Source organism: Mustela nigripes, chromosome 1, assembly GCF_022355385.1.
Source record: "Mustela nigripes isolate SB6536 chromosome 1, MUSNIG.SB6536, whole genome shotgun sequence".
Classification (NCBI taxonomy): domain Eukaryota; kingdom Metazoa; phylum Chordata; class Mammalia; order Carnivora; family Mustelidae; genus Mustela; species Mustela nigripes.
In genome coordinates, this window is record NC_081557.1 from 165,738,557 (window position 1) to 165,757,181 (window position 18,625).

General features: G+C 41.2%; 1 protein-coding gene across 2 annotated transcripts in view; it reads right to left on the reverse strand.

Annotated features, from left to right (window-relative positions):
* MANBA (mannosidase beta) overlaps positions 1-18,393 on the reverse strand; it is a 122,759-nt gene extending 104,366 nt beyond the window's left edge. The window contains exons 1-2 of one of the 2 annotated variants that reach the window (XM_059376645.1): positions 18,131-18,393; positions 1,376-1,470 (exon numbers count right to left, since the gene is read on the reverse strand). In XM_059376645.1, coding sequence (XP_059232628.1) covers positions 1,376-1,470; positions 18,131-18,307 — 272 coding nt within the window. In that variant the 5' untranslated portion in view covers positions 18,308-18,393. Of the gene's footprint in view, positions 1-1,375; positions 1,471-5,150; positions 5,222-18,130 lie in introns of those variants that run through there. The other variant, XM_059376652.1, reaches the window with a different exon arrangement.
* Between the last annotated feature and the right edge of the window lie 232 nt (positions 18,394-18,625).

Below are 18,625 nucleotides of genomic sequence, written 5' to 3' on the forward strand. Positions count from 1 at the left end.
CCACCCAGGCGCCCATAAAATCTTTTTAAAAAAAAAAGATAATGAGCTAGTTTCAGGTGTAGAGGTTATGCTAGGGAGCTAAGGGAAAGAATCTGATCAAGTCAGCAGGGCAGGAAGGGATGCAAGAAGTGGGACAGAATAGTCAAGATTAAGTAGTATTTTCACAAATAAGCAGGGAAGATGAAACTAGTTTTACCAATGAAAAATAAGACACTGTCAGAGCGCCAGGGTGGCTCAGTTGGTTAAGCCTCCAACTCTTGATTTCAGCTCAAGTCTATTCTCAGCATTGTAGGATTCATTCCTGCCCCCCACACCCACCCACTGGAGTCAGCCTCCCGCTCCCATTGGGCGGGGAGTCTGTTTGAGAGTCTCTTCCTCTCCGTCTGCCCCTCCCCCCACTCATGCTCTCTTATGGGCTCTCACACGCATTCACGTTCTCTCTCTCTCCCTAAAATAAACAAACCTTAAAAAAAAAAAAAAAGGGAAGACACTGTCATTCCTTTGCTCAAGAATGACAGTGCCTTCTTTTTCAAGACTTTATTTATTTACTTGGGAGAGCGAGGGAGACTCTTAAGCAGACGCCCACACTGAGTGTGGAGCACAAGGCAATATGGGGCTCCATCTCAAGACCCAGAGATCATGACTTGAGCTGAAACCAAGAGTTAGATGCTTAACTGACTGAGCCGCCCAGGTGCCCCAACACTGTCATTCTTGAGCAAGAACATCATGGTAAAACCAGTATGTTGGGAAGATGAATCTAAAGTTTGTGGAAGACGAGTCTAACATTTCCATATATAAGACCAGAGAATAAAAAGACAAAGCAAGAAATTTAGTTGCAGCTTTGGCCTAATTGTAGTCACTTGCTCACAAAGGCCAAGGCAAATGTGGAAGCTGGGAAATGAGGAGAAAAGGGCTGAATCAAGAAAAATTACTATGCTTTTCCTCATGGCTTCATGACATAACATAAGGCCAATGCCATAGCCTCAATGGCTGGCTAACACCACATGGAAAAAATGATATAGCTCTGATCCTACTTGACAAATTATAACTAACATTCTAGTGATTATGTGGTCGTAGGGGCAGAGAGAAGGAAATGGAAATAAGAGAACTCACTAGGTATAGGTGACTCCATTATAACCACTGGAAGGAGGACTGAGTAAGAGATAATTTCATGACTGATGGTCAGTGGCACCATTCTTACATACAAATCAAAACATAAATCAAATAGTCACTTTTATAGGAAAAGGCTTTGGTCTCCCACCTCTCTGACATGCAACCGAAACAAACAAAAGATTACTGCAGAGAAAGAAAAAGATCAATAATAACAATAACTAAATAAATACAGATGTAGATATAGATATACACACATACATACCTAATGTTAAAGGGGATTTTAAATTTCTTGCTATAAGTCCAGTTATCCAAGGAGATCCATCTGTAGTCAAGGTCATTAAATCTGTAGTACGGATCCTGTTGATAAAAATTATGGCAGACAATTATGCAAAAATAAATAAATTAAATAAACATTAAATAAATTATTAACAATAGCCATTTGTCACCTAAAAATTAATGAACTCTGAGCCTAGGAGTGTAAGCATTTCATATGCTGGCACATGCCATCCTCAAGGCTAAAGCTCCATCCATTTAACTTTCAACAAAGTTAACATGGCTTTCAGATAACAAAAAAATACTAAAAAATGTTTTCTTAAAAAATCCAACAAGGGGTGCCTGGACGGCTCAGTGGATTAAGGCCTCTACCTTCAGCTTGGGTCATGATCCCGGGGTCCTCGGATCGAGCCCCACATCGGGCTCTCTACTAAGTGGGGAGTCTGCTTCCCCCTCTCTCTATGCCTGCTTCTCTGCCTACTTGTGATCTCTGTCTGTCAAATAAATAAAATATTTTTTAAAAAAAGTCTAACAAAATTCCTCAATGAAAGAGCTTTGAGATAGAAATAACATAGTTTCATTATCAATAAGAACATGTATGGAGATGAAGATTAGCTGCCCTTGTTAACACCAAATACAGAACCTCCGAGGTATTAGCAGAAAATAAAAAAGTCAGACCGTCTGCTGTGAAGCCCTCAGTTTTGTCTTTTTTTTTTTTAAAGATTATTTATTTATTTATTTATTTGTTTATTTATGTGAGAGAGCGAGTGAGCGAGCAAGCAATAGAGGACAGCAGGGGTAGTGACAGAGAGAGGGGGAGAAGCAGTCTCCCTGCTGAGCAGGGATCCCGATGTGAGACTCGATCCCAAGACCCGGAGGTCATGACATAAGCCCCAGGCAGACGCTTAAAGGACTGAGCCACCCAGGTGCCCTGGCCCTCACTCTCTTATAGCCCTTTTATTGTCACCATGCTTATTGCTGCCACTATTCTAGCGGGCCTCAGGGGGGATGGTTCTCCTCTACTACCCAAACATCAGCAAAACGCCCACTCTTTGGATTCACATAGCATTCCCAAAGTTATTTTTCACCAAGCTTTACTAAATGAGCACAAAAAGGACCTCTACAGGAAACACACAGGCAGCATGGATACCATTGAATGGACCAACTTCAGGTTACCTATACTGTCCCAGACCAGGTCAGCAAACTACAACCTATGGGCCACATGCAGCTCACTCACTGTTTCTGTGCAGCCAGTGAGCTAAGAATGGACACATGTCAATAAATAAAGCTTTACTGGAGCACTGCCATGCCTGTTCCTTTACAAATCATACATGGCAGCTTTCATGCTACAACAGCAGAGCTGAGTAGGTATGACAGAGGCCATACAACCCATGATGCCTAAAGTAGTGTCCAGGCCTTTACTGAAAATGGTTGCCAATGTCTACCCCAGGCAACAGGCCTGCTGGGTGTTCACTGATGCTATTCTTACTGAGTGTCCAGCCCTAGATCCTTCCTTTCATAATACTCAGAGATCCTTCTTTTCCTACCCATTTTCTACACTTTACATTCCAGATGAGGACACAGAAAAGAAAGTGGCAAGTGACGCTTTTTGGTCCATCTTTCTGTGAACAACATCACAGCTACAAAGAAGGAAACAGTGCAGTCCTCCCCCACTGGGACGGGACAAAGGGTGATTTCCTCAGGAACTGCATCTCTAGATGGAGAAGGAAAAGCCAACTTTGTCTAACTTCCACAGAAGTTAGGTTGGCACCTGCTCAGAGCACAAGTCAGTAAGACACACTACAACATGGCTGGGTATATGTCAAGATGGAAAGAATAGTACCTGTCAGAAATTGCTCCTGACGAAGAAACACTTCATTTTATTTTTAAGATTTTATTTATTTTTAGGTAATCTCTCCACCCAATGTGGGGCTCGAACTCACACCAGCACAAACAAGAGTCACATGCTCTATGGACTAAGCCAGACAGAGCCCCTGGAAGAAATATTTTAATAAACTACTAGGGAAGAGTGCAGTTAATGAGATTTAGTAACAACTGATAATCACCAAACTGACTTTTAAGGGCTGATTAACAATGAGGTTTTATTCTGCTAAGTAGGGTGTGCCAGGCCCAGCCAACTTGTTTCCTTTTCGGCTCTTCCAACACACACACAGGACTTAAGAGTCCGATGAATAAGCATGGAATAAATATTTAAGGACACAGGTTTAAAGAAGTACCTAATAATTAGCCTGTCCATGTGTCTCCACCCAGCCTTATTTATAACTCTACACTGTGGACTCAGTCCAATCCAGTTAAAAATAACATGAAAAGGAAGGTGTGAAGGCTAATGTAGTTGCAACATGTCATCCTGCTAAGCTGTGGGGCTGACTGATGATCTGGTTTGTGTGGCACAAGTCCCCTTCCTGTCTCTCAGCCTCTTGAAGTAAGCTGCTTGTTGAGTTCGAGAGGACAAGCTTCTCAGATATATTTTTTCTAGACAAATAGAATTTGGAGGTTAAGTTTTTCTTTTACTTGAAAGAAGCCAAAATTTAAAGACCAGAAACTGGGGCACCTGGGTGGCTCAGTCGTTCAGCATCTGCTTTCAGCTCAGGTCATGATCCCAGGGTCCTGGGATGGAGCCCCAAGTCAGTCTCCCTGCTTGGTGGGAAGCCTGCTCCTCCCTCACCCACTCCCCCCGCTGTGTTCCCTCTCTGGCTGTCTCTCTGTCAAATAAATAAATAAAATCTCCAAAAAAAACACCACCAATCAAAAGGCTACATACTATATGACTCCAACTACATGATGTTCTGGAGAAGGCAAAACCACGTTAACAGTAAAAAGATCAGTGGTTGCGGGGCACCTTTGCCCCCCCCCCCAACTCTCTCTCTCTTACAAATAAGCAAATCTTTAAAAAAAACAACAACAAACAAAAGGGGGGGGGAGCAGTGGTTGCCAGGGATTAAGGATTAAGGGGGAGAGAGGTGAACAGGCAGAGCTCAGAAGATTTTGAAGTTAGCGAAACTCCTCTAAATGATACTAAAATGATGAATAGATATAATAAATTTGTCAAAACCCAAAGATATACAACACCAAGAGTGAACTCTAATATAAATTATATGCATAGGGTGATAATGATAGGTCAGTGTAGGTTCACTGATGATAACAAATGTACCACTCTGTGGAGGGATGTCCTTATGGGGGGCTGTGCCAGTGTGTGGAGGGGGGTATATATGGAAACGTCTGCATTTTCATTCAATTTTGCTGTGAACCTAAAATTACTCCAAAAGATGAAGTCTACTAAAAAAATTTCCTGTAAGGGAAAATATCTTACCTTCCCTAAAATAAAGATTGCAGAAGCTGGGCGCCTGGGTGGCTCAGTGGGTTAAAGCCTCTGCCCTCGGCCCAGGTCATGATCTCAGGGTCCTGGGATCGAGCCCCGCATCGGGCTCTCTGCTCGGCAGGGAGCCTGCTTCCCCCTCTCTCTCTCTCTGCCTGCCTCTCTGCCTACTTGTGATCTCTCTCTGTCAAATAAATAAATAAAAATCTTTAAAAAAAAAAAAAAAGATTGCAGAAGCTTAGATTACACTTTTAATAACTATTCCAAATGCTAAGCAACCAACTTAATTTAGTTCCAAACAGGTCTGACCCCCTTTGCTCATATTAAAACTCTGAGTCCTATTTAAAGCTAACAGCCCAGTCTATCCACTCCTCAAGGATAGCTATTTTTCTGGTCCTTCTGCTTAATTTGTAGTACTCAAACTCACTGCCATGTCTTCTGAAGAAGGAAAGCTTTTCGTGGGAGGGCTCAACTTCCACATCAATAAGCAGGATCTGGAAGACCACTTCAGCAGCTCTGGTCCTATTTCTGAGGTAGTTGTTGTCAAGGATTTACGAGACTCAGCAATCCCGAGGTTTTAATTTCACTACCTTCACCAAACTAGAGCTTGTCTCTGATGCCAGGAGAGCCATGAATGGAGAGTCTCTAGATGGTCACCAGATCCACATGGATCTCTCTGGCAAGTCAGCCAGGGGAACTAGAGGGGGTGATTTTGGGGCCCAGGGGCAAGGTTGTAGTTACTCTAGAGGTGGTGGGGACCAAGGCTACAAGAGTGGCAGATACGATGACCTGGAAGATATGGATATGGAAGGCCAGAGTGCTAATGACCGCTACACCAGAGGAAATTACAGAGACAATTATGACGAGGGAGATGAGGCGTGTGTACCTAATGTAGACACAGGAATAAAACTTCTGATCCAGGATCATCCTTCCAAATGGCTGTACTTACAAAGATTTTTAAAGCTACACTGAAACATCTGTTTCAGTGCATCAACTTCTATTTTTGAACTGACTCCCAAGGTAGCTTGTTAAAGACATTTTAGAAAGCTCAATGTGTTTTTTTTTTGGTTTGTGATTTTTTTTTTTTTAAAGAATGAATTTTTTTTTTTAAAGATTTCATTTATTTATTTGACAGAGAGAGACACAGAGAGAGAGGGAACACAAGCGGGGGAGGGGGAGAGGGAGAAGCAGGCTCCCCGCTGAGCAGAGAGCCTGATGTGGGGCTCGATCCCAGAACCCTGGGATCATGACCTGAGCCGAAGGCAGACACTTAATGACTGAGCCACCCAGGCGCCCCTCAATGTGTTTTTTAAACTTTTTTCTGCCATTTAAAGACAAATTCTGGGACATTTGTAGGGTCTGATTATTTTTCCTTTTACCATTTTTTTAGTTTGGGATCTCAGAGTTGCTGGTCCTGCCCCCCCCCCCAAAATAAGATAATAATGTGCATTTAGGGACATTTTAAGATTTTATTTATTTATTAACAGAGACAGAGACACAAGGAGGCAGAGAGGCAGAGAAAGGAAGGGAAGCAGGCTCCCTGCCGAGCAGAGAGCCCGATGTGGGGATCAATCCCAGGACCTTGGGATCATGACCTGAGCCCAAGGCAGAGGCTTAACCCTCTGAGCCACCCAGGTGCCCCTTAGGGACATTTTAGAATGTTTATCAGAGGTGGGAAGCAATTTCCAAATGCAAATTTGGATTATAAGAAATCAAGAACATGATCAGAGGTTTGTTTTTTGATTGTTGTTGTTTTAATTCGGGGTCACCACCTTGATTACATAGAAGTTTCCTTAAAACATTTGTGAATATCATTTTTATTTATTACTGGAAGAAAAAATATTCTGTTATGTCTCATTCAGCATTTAGGATGTCCTTCATAGCACAGATTAAAAAGTTGATAACTGAAAATAAACAAAATAAAGCTAACAGCAGTTCAGTGTTATACCTGATGACTAAGAAACCATGTAAGTCATTGGGATGCTAAGCAAACCCATGAGCCCTAAAAAACAACAGAAATATCATTTGTTGTCCAAGACAGGTACTCATATAGTCTTATCTTCATCCCAATCATATGCAGTAAATACCATTTACAGAGGAAGAAACTAAAGCTCTGGAAGATTCCACTCCTAAGTCCCACAAGTAAGCAGTACATCCAGGAACCAAATCACCTCAGTCTAACACCAAGGTCTGCATTCTTTCAGCTATCCTCATGCCACACACACCGACACTTTTATATCAGATGATCACCTGACCCAAGGGGAAAGGTATTATCATCATTGCCATCTCGGAACAAAGAGTCCAAGGCTAAAAGTTAAATGAAGTGGCGGAGCACTGATTTAGACCCAGGACATCTAGCTCTAGAGTCCAAACACTTAATCCATTACCCAGTGCTGCCATTATTGTCACAAATGCCACCAACTGTTACAATGTCAGTGCTACCTACCAAGCAGGAACCAGGAGATAAATATGCCATATAAAGCCTGTGCTAGTTATTTATAATTGGCATTTACCATGCTTGCATACGTCAACAAACTATATGGCAACACACCGTACAAAGGACATTATCAGTCTCATTTTCTCTGTAAGCTTCTGAACGCCATCTGTTAGGACTGCCTATAGATACATAAATTCTTTTTTTTTTTTAAGATTTTATTTATTTATTTGACAGAGAGAGATCACAAGTAGGCAGAGAGGCAGGCAGAGAGAGAGAGAGAGAGGGAAGCAGGCTCCCCGCTGAGCAGAGAGCCCGATATGGGACTCGATCCCAGGACCCTGAGATCATGACCTGAGCCAAAGACAGCAGCTCAACCCACTGAGCCACCGAGGTGCCCCAGATACATAAATTATTTAACCAGGTATAGCTTCTCCACTCTCCAATTCTGCTTCAATCCAACACCTGATTCTACCCCAGACATAATTACTTCAAATAGAGTTAAAAAGAGAAAAGGAAATCTTTGCAACTGTCTCATACATAGATGTCTTCTTGGACCACTTCGACAAAAAAAGTTTAAGAAAACATTTATACAAAAATGAGCAGAAGTAAACAATACATTGAGCAAACAATATATTAAGATACAGAGAAGCTACACTCTCCAAACCTCAGTTTGTCCATCGCCAAAAGGAGCTTCATCTATGATTCTTACTTCAGAAGGTGCACAGGTACAAGAGATTCTAAGTTCCTAAGTCAAAACATTTTGGTTGGCCTTAACATCATTTTTGCCTAAAATCCTTAAACTAGTAAATACTGCTTCATCTCTACCACAGCTAAGTAAAAAGGGGTAGAAGTTAAGGCAACTCCTTGTTTCCTGACCAAAGAGAATTTAAAAGGGGAATATAAAAGGAGAAACAAAATGCTTTTCTTAGCCCACTCCACAGCTCCAGACTAGAACTCATGAAAGATTAGCGTAAATGCCCAGAGAATGATTCTAGACTGACACAAAGGGTCAGAGGAGCCACAGATCACACCTGCTTAGGGAGCAAATTTGGGTGGTTGAACAGATCCACAGCCATAGCTCCTGCCTCTGAGATGAAGCTGGGGCAGGGAGAGGGGAAGGGGTAGAGCTCACAGGTAAGAGCAGCAGCAGGGAGCAACCTTGTTTGCATGAATTCAAGTCCCAGCTCAGCCCTAATATCTGTGAGATCCTGTGAAGCTCATGTAACACCCTACTCTTCCATTTTCTCAGTTCTAGAACAGAAATAATAGTACCTCCCAGGATCAGTATGAAAATTGCCAAGAGGTAACATGTGGAAAATGCTTAGAACCATTTATTGCATACAGCAAGCATTCAACAAATGACAGCTATAGTTACTGTTACAGATACTGATCTGAAATGACTTCTAGGGTATGTCAAATTAAAGGAAAAAGTCAGTACCAAACCATATGCATAGAATATCATCTGTAGAGAGAAATGTAGATAAATCTATTATGTATACAGACATCTGTCACAAGATACACGAATGTACACAAGACCCCTGTTAACAGTGGTTGTTTCTGTGGAAAGAAACCAGAAAACTAGGAGACAGGGATGCTTTCATTATATATCCCACCTTTACATTTTTTTTTTTTTATCATTACAGTTAACCCTCAGGGGTACAGCTAACAATATGGTGCTCCTAAACCCCACACAGTCAAAAACCTACTTACTAACTTTGACTCCTCAAAATTAACTACCAATCGCCTACTATTCACCAGAAACCTTACTAATAACATAAACAGTCAATTAACATATTTTGTATATCTATTATACACTGTATTCCTACAAGAAAGTAAGCCAGGGAAAAGAAAATGTTATTCATAAAATCAGAAGGGAAAGAAAACACATTTATAGTACTGTACTCACTGAAAAAAATCCGAGTATAAGTGGACTCGCCTAGTTCAAACCCATTTTGTTCAGGGATCAACTGTGTATCCTTTACCTATTTCTAAAAGTCCTTAAAATTAGTTGACCTCTTTTTTAAAAAGAAAACAATAAGCTGGGCTGATAGCAGTACAAATGACGAAGCAGGAATGGTTATAAGACACTGCAGGCTGGACCTACAAGATCCAACAAGCAGCAACACAGGTGACAAGAAACAAAAACAGCCTCAAAATTCCAGGTCTCATTCACTGAGAAAATATTGGTGTGTTGTTAGAAACAGATAAAAGAAGAGAAACTAAGGATTGGGAGAATTGAGAAAAGAGGCATTTGTATAGACTGAGTTTCAATATTCCATGAAGACATTCAGGTAGAAGAGAGGAGATAAATTTCCAGCCACAAATCAGCAGAGGACAGAGTTCCAGATTAAGACATCAGAGCAGCTCTAGGCCAGAGCCACAGTTTTGGCACAGACACCAAAACTAAGAGACTTCCAAGAGGCAGAGAACAGAGAAGAAGGGATGTGTAGAGTGACCCTCAGGAACTGCATGCATTTATCAAGAACTTTCAGCAAATGGGATGCTCTGGGTGGTATATTTTGAACAGCACATTGTGCTCATCACTGTTCTCACTGGACATCTTTAGATTAAGACAGTAATTGTTCTCTTTGCTTACTATTTCTTCTTGCCAACAGGCCACATGAGATGTGAAAAGATGTGGGTTGCATCCTTGTCCCCCCAACCATTTAAAAGATGCATGACCTTAGGCCATAACTTCTCTGAGCCTCCATCAGTGTAACTAATGATAACCTTCTCCACAGGGCTGCAGTGGGAATTATATGACCAGGTGCACCTGAAAGGGTCAAGGAGAGTGCATTTCACATGGAAGACATTAAAGCACTATTACATGAAGATGAGTTTCATAGTCTAGGTTGACTATATACATGTTCATGTGATAAAGACAACGCCTTACCTAAAGATTCAACTATCAGTTGTTTCTCTGATATCCAGTGTTGGGCCATAAGAAGCAAATCTTCTTATGCCCTAAACACACCCCACAAGGTATCAAATGAAGAAGCATATATCCAGGTTTAAGAATCAGAATTTTCCAAAGCTGTCTTTAAAAAAAAAAAAAAAGAAGGGGTGCCTGGGTGGCTCAGTGGGTTAAGTGCAATTGCACTTAAATTGTTTAATTTTTAAGGGCAATTGCACTTAAATTGTTTAAGGAAATAAGGATATATGGGACACCTGGGTGGCTCAGTGGGTTAAAGCCTCTGCCTTTGGCTCAGGTCATGATCTCAGGGTCCTGGGATGGAGTCCCACATTGGGCTCTCTGCTCGGCAGGGAGCCTGCTTCCCTTCCTCTCTCTCTGCCTACTTGTGAGCTCTCTCTGTCAAATAAATAAATAAAATCTTTAAAAAAAAAAAAAAGAAGAAGAAGAAGAAGAAGGCTTAAAAACCTCACGGTTTTCTCTTCCCCAAAACTGAATATCTGATTATTTCTGCTCAAATTTAAACAGAGTTCTTAACTCATTTATCTCCTTAATGCCATACATCATTTTTAAGCAAACTTTTAGAAAACATACAGACCTTCAAAAGATTCTTTTTCTATGTGTGCCTGGGTGGCTCAGTTGGTTAAGCGACTGCCTTCAGCTCAGGTCATGATCCTGGAGTCCCAGGACTGAGTCCCACATCTGACTCCCTGCTCAGCAGGGAGTCTCCTTCTCCCACTGACCTTGTTTCCTCTCATGCTCTCTCTCTCAAATAAATAAATAAAATCTTTAAAAAAAAAAAAGATTCCTTTTCTACAAGCTTTTGAGATCATTTCACATTATAAAATGATCAAATAAAATCAAATATTCCAGTTTTAAGTCTTTCATAGAAGATGAGTACAGACACCAAAGAAAAGACCTTCTATTTAAGGATAAATTTATATTTGGTCATTTTGGACCACAATCATGAGACTTCTTCCTCTGAAACACAACAAAAATATTCAAATGGGTGATAATGGCATTACAGTTAGAGATCCATAGTAAAATGTTTGAGGATGAAATGGTGTGAAGTCTAGAATTGCTTCAAAATTAGGGGTGGCATAGTGAATGGAGGAAGAAACAAAATGTACTGTGCTGAAGCTGGAGTGATGGATAAATGGGAGTTCACTTTGCTACTCTTTGTAGCTGTTTGAAATGTACCATAACAATAAGTTTTTAAAGTGTATTTACATGACAATTGTCTCTTGGCTACTTCAAGAATACAAAAATGTACATTTATCCACACTAATGCACATATTTTATTAGAATTTATCTGAGTGATAATCGGCAGATTAGGGCCTCCAAGGGCTCATAGGACAGAATGATTAAGACTAAATTGTTAGGCACATGTATAGCTACCATGATAGCCTTGACATTTATATTTTATAAACTGACATATCTAAAAAATCTTCTCTGATCATTTGTCCCAATTACATAAGAAGGATACAAGAGAGTCGTAAAATTTAGAGAATTCCTAAGTATTTGGTGCCTACCAGTTCTTAGTATATGTGTATATTCATATATTTATAAAATGTTTTTGTCAATTTTTAAGTGTAGATTTCAAATATGAACACATCTTCATAATGGGAGTCTATGTAGTTATTAAACATTAGTCTAGATCTATACTTACAGACATGTATAGATACAGAATGATGTTCACCATGTATTTTAAATGAATAAATACTTATAAAACCATTACAGGAATTGATTTCATTTTTATATTATTGTATTTGTATGTACTTAGAAAAATCTGGAAAGACACACATAAACATTTTTATAATGGTTACTTCTGCTTTGTAGTATGTTTTTTATTGTTTTTCCCTTATTCTTTATATTTTATATTTTTGTGCATCGATTTTTTTGTTCAATAAGCATTAAACATTTATAATTCTTTAAAAAATAATTTTAAGAGAGGAAATAAGAAAATTACCAGTATGTGAGAATTTCATACATGAAAAAGTAATGTTTTATATCAGTGAACAAAAGAGAAATTGTTAAATTATGAGATATAAAAAACTAACCATCTGAAAACCTCAAATGGATCAAAATTTTAAATATATAAAGGAATTATAAAGATACAAAAGAGGAAATACATGTAAATATTTACTTATTGGGGTAAGAAGGAATTACTTTCAAAGTAAAATATCCAAGGCAGAAACAATCATGAAAGGAAAAAACCTTACAAGATTTCAATATATAAAAGAGACATTTTGGGGGCACCTGGGTGGGTTAAAGGCTCTGCCTGCGGCTCAGGTCATGATCCCAGGGTCCTAGGATGGAGCCCTGTATCAAGCCCTGTATCGGGCTCTATGTTCAGCAGGGACTCTGCTTCCCCTCTCTCTCTGCCTACTTGTGATCTCTGTCTGTCAAATAAATAAATCTTTTTAAAAAAATAATAAAAAAGAAATTTTTGAAAATATATAACCAGAAGTCTAATAAATATGTATTTTAGATGAAGAGCCAACACAAAAATAAAGGACATAAGTAACCCGAAATCACCAATAAACATGAAATAAACATATAAAAGATGTTCAACCTCACTATAAACTGTGTTTGGTTTTGGTTTTTTTAAAATAATGTCCAAATGGGGCACCTGGGTGAGTATCCCACTCTTGATTTTGGCTCAGGTCATAATCTCAGGGTTCTGGGATTGAGTACCCCCACCCCAGGGGCCAGGCTGCCTGCTCATCAGGGAGTCAGCTTGGGAGTCTCTCTCCTTCTTCCTCTACCACTCCCTCTTCTCGTATGTGCCTGCACCCTCTCTCTAAAATAAATAAATAGTCGGGCCTGGGTGGCTCAGTGGGTTAAGCCTCTGCCTTCAGCTCAGAGGTCCTGGGATAGAGTCCTGCATCTGGTTCTCTGCTCAGCAGGGAGCCTGCTTCCCCCACTCTCTCTCTGCCTGCCTCTCCTAATTGTGATGTTTCTCACTGTCAAATAAATTTTAAAAATCTTTAAAAATAAATAAATAAATAATAAAATAACAAATCATTTTAAAAAATAAGTAAATAAAATAATGTCCAAATCTAGCACCTAAAATGAGCACTCTGATAAAAGAATGGGAATGTAAAACTGTTACAGTTTTTATTATTTATTGAGAAAAACTGTATTGAGAAGCAGGGAGCCAGGAGATCTCTCCCTCTCTCTGTGTCAAATAAATAAATAAAATCTTTAAAAAAGAAGTACATATTAAAAGACCAAAAAAGGGGGTGCCTAGGTGGCTCAGTGGGTTAAAGCTTCTGCCTTTGGCTCCAGTCATGATCCCAGGGTCGTGGAATCGAGCCCCACATCTGGCTCTCTGGGTTCTCTGCTCAGCAGGAAGCCTGCTTCCCTCTCTCTCTGCCTGCCTCTCTGCCTACTTTGATCTGTCAAACGAATAAATAAAATCTTAAAAAAAAAAAAAGACTAAAACAGTGTATACCCTTATGAATCAGCAATTGCACTTCTAAAAATTGTTTAAGAAAATAAGGATATATGGAAAACCTGGGTGGCTCAGTGGGTTAAAGCCTCTGCCTTTGGCTCAGGTCATGATCTCAGGGTCCTGGGATGGAGTCCCATGTCCGGTTCTTCACTCAGCGGGAGCCTGCTTCCTCCTCTCTCTCTCTGCCTGTCTCTTTGCCTACCTGTGATCTCTGTCAGATAAAAAAATAAAATCTTAAAAAAAAAAAAAAGAAAGAAAGAAAGAAAGAAAATAAGGATATATACTAATTAAAATTTATTTATTTTAAAGATTTAATTTTTTTTTTTTTTTTTTTTTTTGACAGAGAGAGATGCAGCCAGAGAGGGAACATAAGCAGCAGAAGTGGGAGAGGGAGAAGCAGGCCTCCCACTGACCAGGGAGCCGAATGCGGGGCTCAATCCCAGGACCCTGGGATCATGACCTGAGCCAAAGGTAGATGCTTAACGACTGAGCCACCCAGGCACCCCACAGTAACTAAAATTTAGTTAAAAGGATCTTCATCAAAGAATAGAAAAAATCGAGTCTGGTAACTATCCAACAGTGAGTGATTGATTATAAATGACAGCAAATATATACAACGAAATCAAAAAGAGCCCTTAACCATGGTTTGTAGAAATATGTTTATCGTGTACAAAACTATCAAAAATATTCTATACGAAAAAGTAGTTATGCTGTATATTTAAATAATTATCAAAAATGTGTATAGACAGAAAAGTTCTGAAAGAATATAGTGTATTTTAACCCACTGAGCCACCAGGTGCCCCCAAGAATATAGTGTATTTTAAAATTTTAATAGTAGTTATCTCTGAAAGCCAGGTTTCCAGGTTTTCTTCTTCTCACCTATATTTTCTAATTTTGGCATACTGAGAATATCTTTATCTAAGAAAACAGAAATGTGGGACACCTGGGTGGCTTAGTCAGTTGGGCATCTGCCTTTGGCTCAGGTCACGATCCCAGGGTATGAGAATCTAGTCCGACATCCAGCTCCTTGCTCTACAGGGAGTCTGTTTCTCCCTCTGCCTCCTGTTCTCCCTGCTTGTGCTCTCTCTCTCTCTCTGACAGATAAATACATAAAATCTTTTTTAAAATTTAAAAAAAAAAAAAAGCTTTTCAAACTTGCACCACTGAGAATTGCATAGGAAAGCTGAAAACAGTCATAACAAGTGTCCCCTTATCTAAGCACTTAAGATATCAGGCAGCTCCATTCATGCAACTCTATGCTCCAAACTCCCAACAGCTTCCCCATTACATGCAGAATAAAAACCAACGTGTTTCCCATGGCTTACAAGCCCTACAAGATCTGCAGTAGATGCCCTCTTTGAACACATTCCCTTCCCCAAGAGCTCACAGGGCCCTAGTCACACTAACCAGCTTACTATTCCTACAACTTCTCCAGCACGTTCCCATCTCAAGGCCTCTCCTCTCTCTGACTTTTTTCTTTTTAAAACTGATCTTATCAAAAAGATCTCTGCTTGGGCGCCTGGGTGGCTCAGTGGTTAAGCCGCTGCCTTTGGCTCAGGTCATGATCTCAGGGTCCTGGGATCGAGTCCCGCATCGGGCTCTCTGCTCAGCAGGGAGCCTGCTTCCTCCTCTCTCTCTCTCTGCCTGCCTCTCTGCCTACTTGTGATTTCTCTCTGTCAAATAAATAAATAAAATCTTTAAAAAAAAAAAAAAAAAAAAAGATCTCTGCTTAAAAGTTACTTTATCAAGACAGCTATCTTTAACCACTTTATTCTTTTTTTTTTTTTAGATTTATTTATTTATTTGACAGAGAAAGAGAGATCACAAGTAGGCAGAGAGGCAGGAACAGAGAGAAGGGGGAAGCAGGTTCCCTGCTGAGCAGAGAGCCTGATGCGGGGCTTGATCCCACCACCCAGAGACCATGACTGGATCTGAAGGCAGAGGCTTAACCCACTGAGCCACCCAGGCGCCCCTAACCACTTTATTCTAATAGCATTCTTCCCCACCAGCCTTCTACCTCTGCTTCCTCTTATCGACTTTATTTCTTTTCCGTGTACCACCTGCCATTATATTATCTATTAATTTGTTTATTGTCTATCTCCTCCACTGGAATGCCTAATGGAACAAAGAGTTTGTTTTCCTCACCACTCAGTTTCAAGCACTTTAAATAGTGCCTGCTACATTGGAAGTGTGGAATACTTACAAGATAATTAGGGGAATGAGTAAATAAATAACTTTGGCCAAGATATGTTTCAAGTTCTTGTGTAAAAACAGTATTTGGCCTTATCTGCTCTAAACGATAGATTTCCTGAGGCCAACACCAAAAGGGTAGTTGTAATAAAGCAGGTGGAGTAACAGCACCATATTAACTCAATAATACTGATGTTGCTGATGATTAGGCCCAGAGTTACCCAATCCCCAAAAGCCTCCCCCCCCCCCCCACCGACCTCTCACTGCACTACCATTTAAAACCTACATCTTGGGGCGCCTGGGTGGCTCGGTAGGTTAAGCTTCTGCCTTCAGCTCAGGTCCTGATCTCAGGGTCCTAGAATAGAGCCCTCCATAGGGCTCTCTGCTCAGCAGGGAGCCTGCTTCCCCCCTCACTCTGCCTGCCTTTCTGCCTACTTGTGATCTCTCTCTGTCAAATAAATAAATAAAAATCTTCTTTAAAAGGTTTAAAAATTAAAAATAAAAAAATAAAACCCACATCTTTGAAAAGTGAATTGTGGAAAATCAGAGAAGGAGATGAACCATGAAAGACTGTGGACTCTGAGAAACAAACTGAGGGTTTTAGAAGGGGGGGGAGATTGGGTGAGCCTGGTGGTGGGTATTAAGGAGGGCCCGTATTGCATGGAGCACTGGGTGTGGTGCATAAATAATGAATCTTGGAACACTGGGAAAAAAAATATTTTGATAAGGGGGAAAATAAAATAAAAAAATAAATAAATAAAATCTTTTCAGAAAAGAAAAAAAAATTTTTAAAAACCCACATCTACCTTACTGAACTTAAAGTTTTTCTAAGAACTTCTGAATATATTTAACAAACATTATAAATTATTTCCATGAAGAAAAGTGAGTTATTTCATACTCTGAGCAACCTTTCTCGTTAGCTAGTAACCAAACCCTGTTTCTTAATATGTAGCCTTGTAACATGAAATAATCATCTGATTTGCTAAAGCCACTAATTATTTCTCACTGCCCTTAATTTTTCAGTAAAATGAAGCAAGGAGAGACCCTGCAAAATAAACACAGGCACTCTCAAAGCATGTGTGAGGGAAGCCTCAGGGAACCAAGGTCTGCTGTAGCCTATGTCACAAGTAGTTTGTTAACTAAAAGTAGTTAAAGTACCCAAATTTGAAAATTAGTTATTTTAAAAAAGATAAACTGGACTATGGTCCATTAGTTATTTTAAAAAAGATAAACTGGACTATGGTCAGTGTCATTTACAAGGTTCACTTCCTTTCTGATACACATTTCTTGAAGAAAAGCTCATGTATACAAGATCAGAAATTCTGCATAACCCTACTTGATGATGCCGTCATTTAAGTAAACTGTGAATGATATTCCCCATAGTCAACCACAGGAATATCATAATTTTTCACACCACCACGGTAAGCGTAGTACAGTTGAGAACCCAGACTGTGGAATGGAGTCTGGCCAGCCTGGGCTAGGATTCCACTTCTGCCACTTAGTTGCTGTGTGATCTGGAGTAAATTCTCTACCTTCTCTGGTCTCCCTAACTCCGTATTATCCATAAAACGGAGATAAGAAGATCTACTCTTGTAGAGATGTTCTTGGGGCTGGTAAAATGTATCAAAAACATCTTGTCCCAGGCAAGAACGACTGAGGAATGGGAATGGAACAGTGCACAAAAACAGTGGAAGGTGTTAAAGTCTGGAAAAGCTCTCAACTTCTCTGCACACAGGCAGCCAAAGAGGAAACCGTCCTCCACAAGGAAATCTATAAATTGGAAGATCTCTTAACACACACACACAATGTGCCCGAAGAAACGGCACCTTTCTTCATATCCCAATCAGCCTTAAAAATTATCTAGCCTTTACACTAGCACTAATAATCCTAACCTTACGCTTGTATGTCTCATTCTCCTTATCTTAGGGTTGCATCAATCCCAACCCGACTCCCTGAGGTCTACAAGCTAAAGAGAAAAACCAAGATATCACTGAATATAGCTAACGCTTAGCAAAACTAGTGTCCCCTAAAGGGTCCATATAAACAGTAAACCCCCGCCTTACGCTTTGTCGGTAACAAGTCCCATCTATGCTCCTCAGTGAACTACAGCAATAGGAAAACCTCCAGTAGAAACACTAGGCGCCCAGTATGAACTTCCGCTTTCCGAATTAGTGCTGTCCCAGACTGGGTCCGGCGGCCCGCACCAAGCCTGGACCCCAGCGGTGCTCTCCGCCTACAGGAGATTAACTGCTTCAACATTTCCCCGCCCCATACCACAAGACCCAAAGAAAAGTTAGGACCAAACCCAGGAACACAGCCCTAAGGCTCGGGGGCTGCTAAGCCGTTCCTGCGCCCCTCTCAGCACATGGGGCACGCGGGTGCAGGTTGCGGCGGGGCGTCCGCACACAGTACCTGGATGAGGCCCCGCTGGAACAGGGCGCTGTGCACGCAACCGGGGACCCTCCCTGGCAGTTCCAGGGAGCCGTTCCCGCTGCGGATCCTCCAGCTTCCCCGCAAGCTGAGACTGCGCCCGAAGGCGGTGGGGCCCGCTCGGCACAGGGCGAGCAGGAAAAGCAGGCGGAGGCGCATACCGAGAGCCCGGAGCTGAGCCAACCGCGCCTGCGGCCGCGGAAGCGCGAGTTCCTCGGAAGCCGCCCGGGCTCCTGCGCTCCCCGTCCGGGCCCCGCCCCCGGCTCCGCCCCCAGGTCAGCTGAGAAGCTGGGGCGACCCGGGCTCCCGCGGCGGGGCGGGCTAGCGCAGAGCTCCGGTGGGTGGGTGGGCAGAATCTGGTCCTGGTGGTACCTCGGCAGTCTGGGCAATTTTCAGCGCTTATTCCTGCTGCTCCGCTGTCTGAGCCAAAGGCGAGAACAGTGCTGCGCAATTGGGACACACAGATCCCTGGGCACG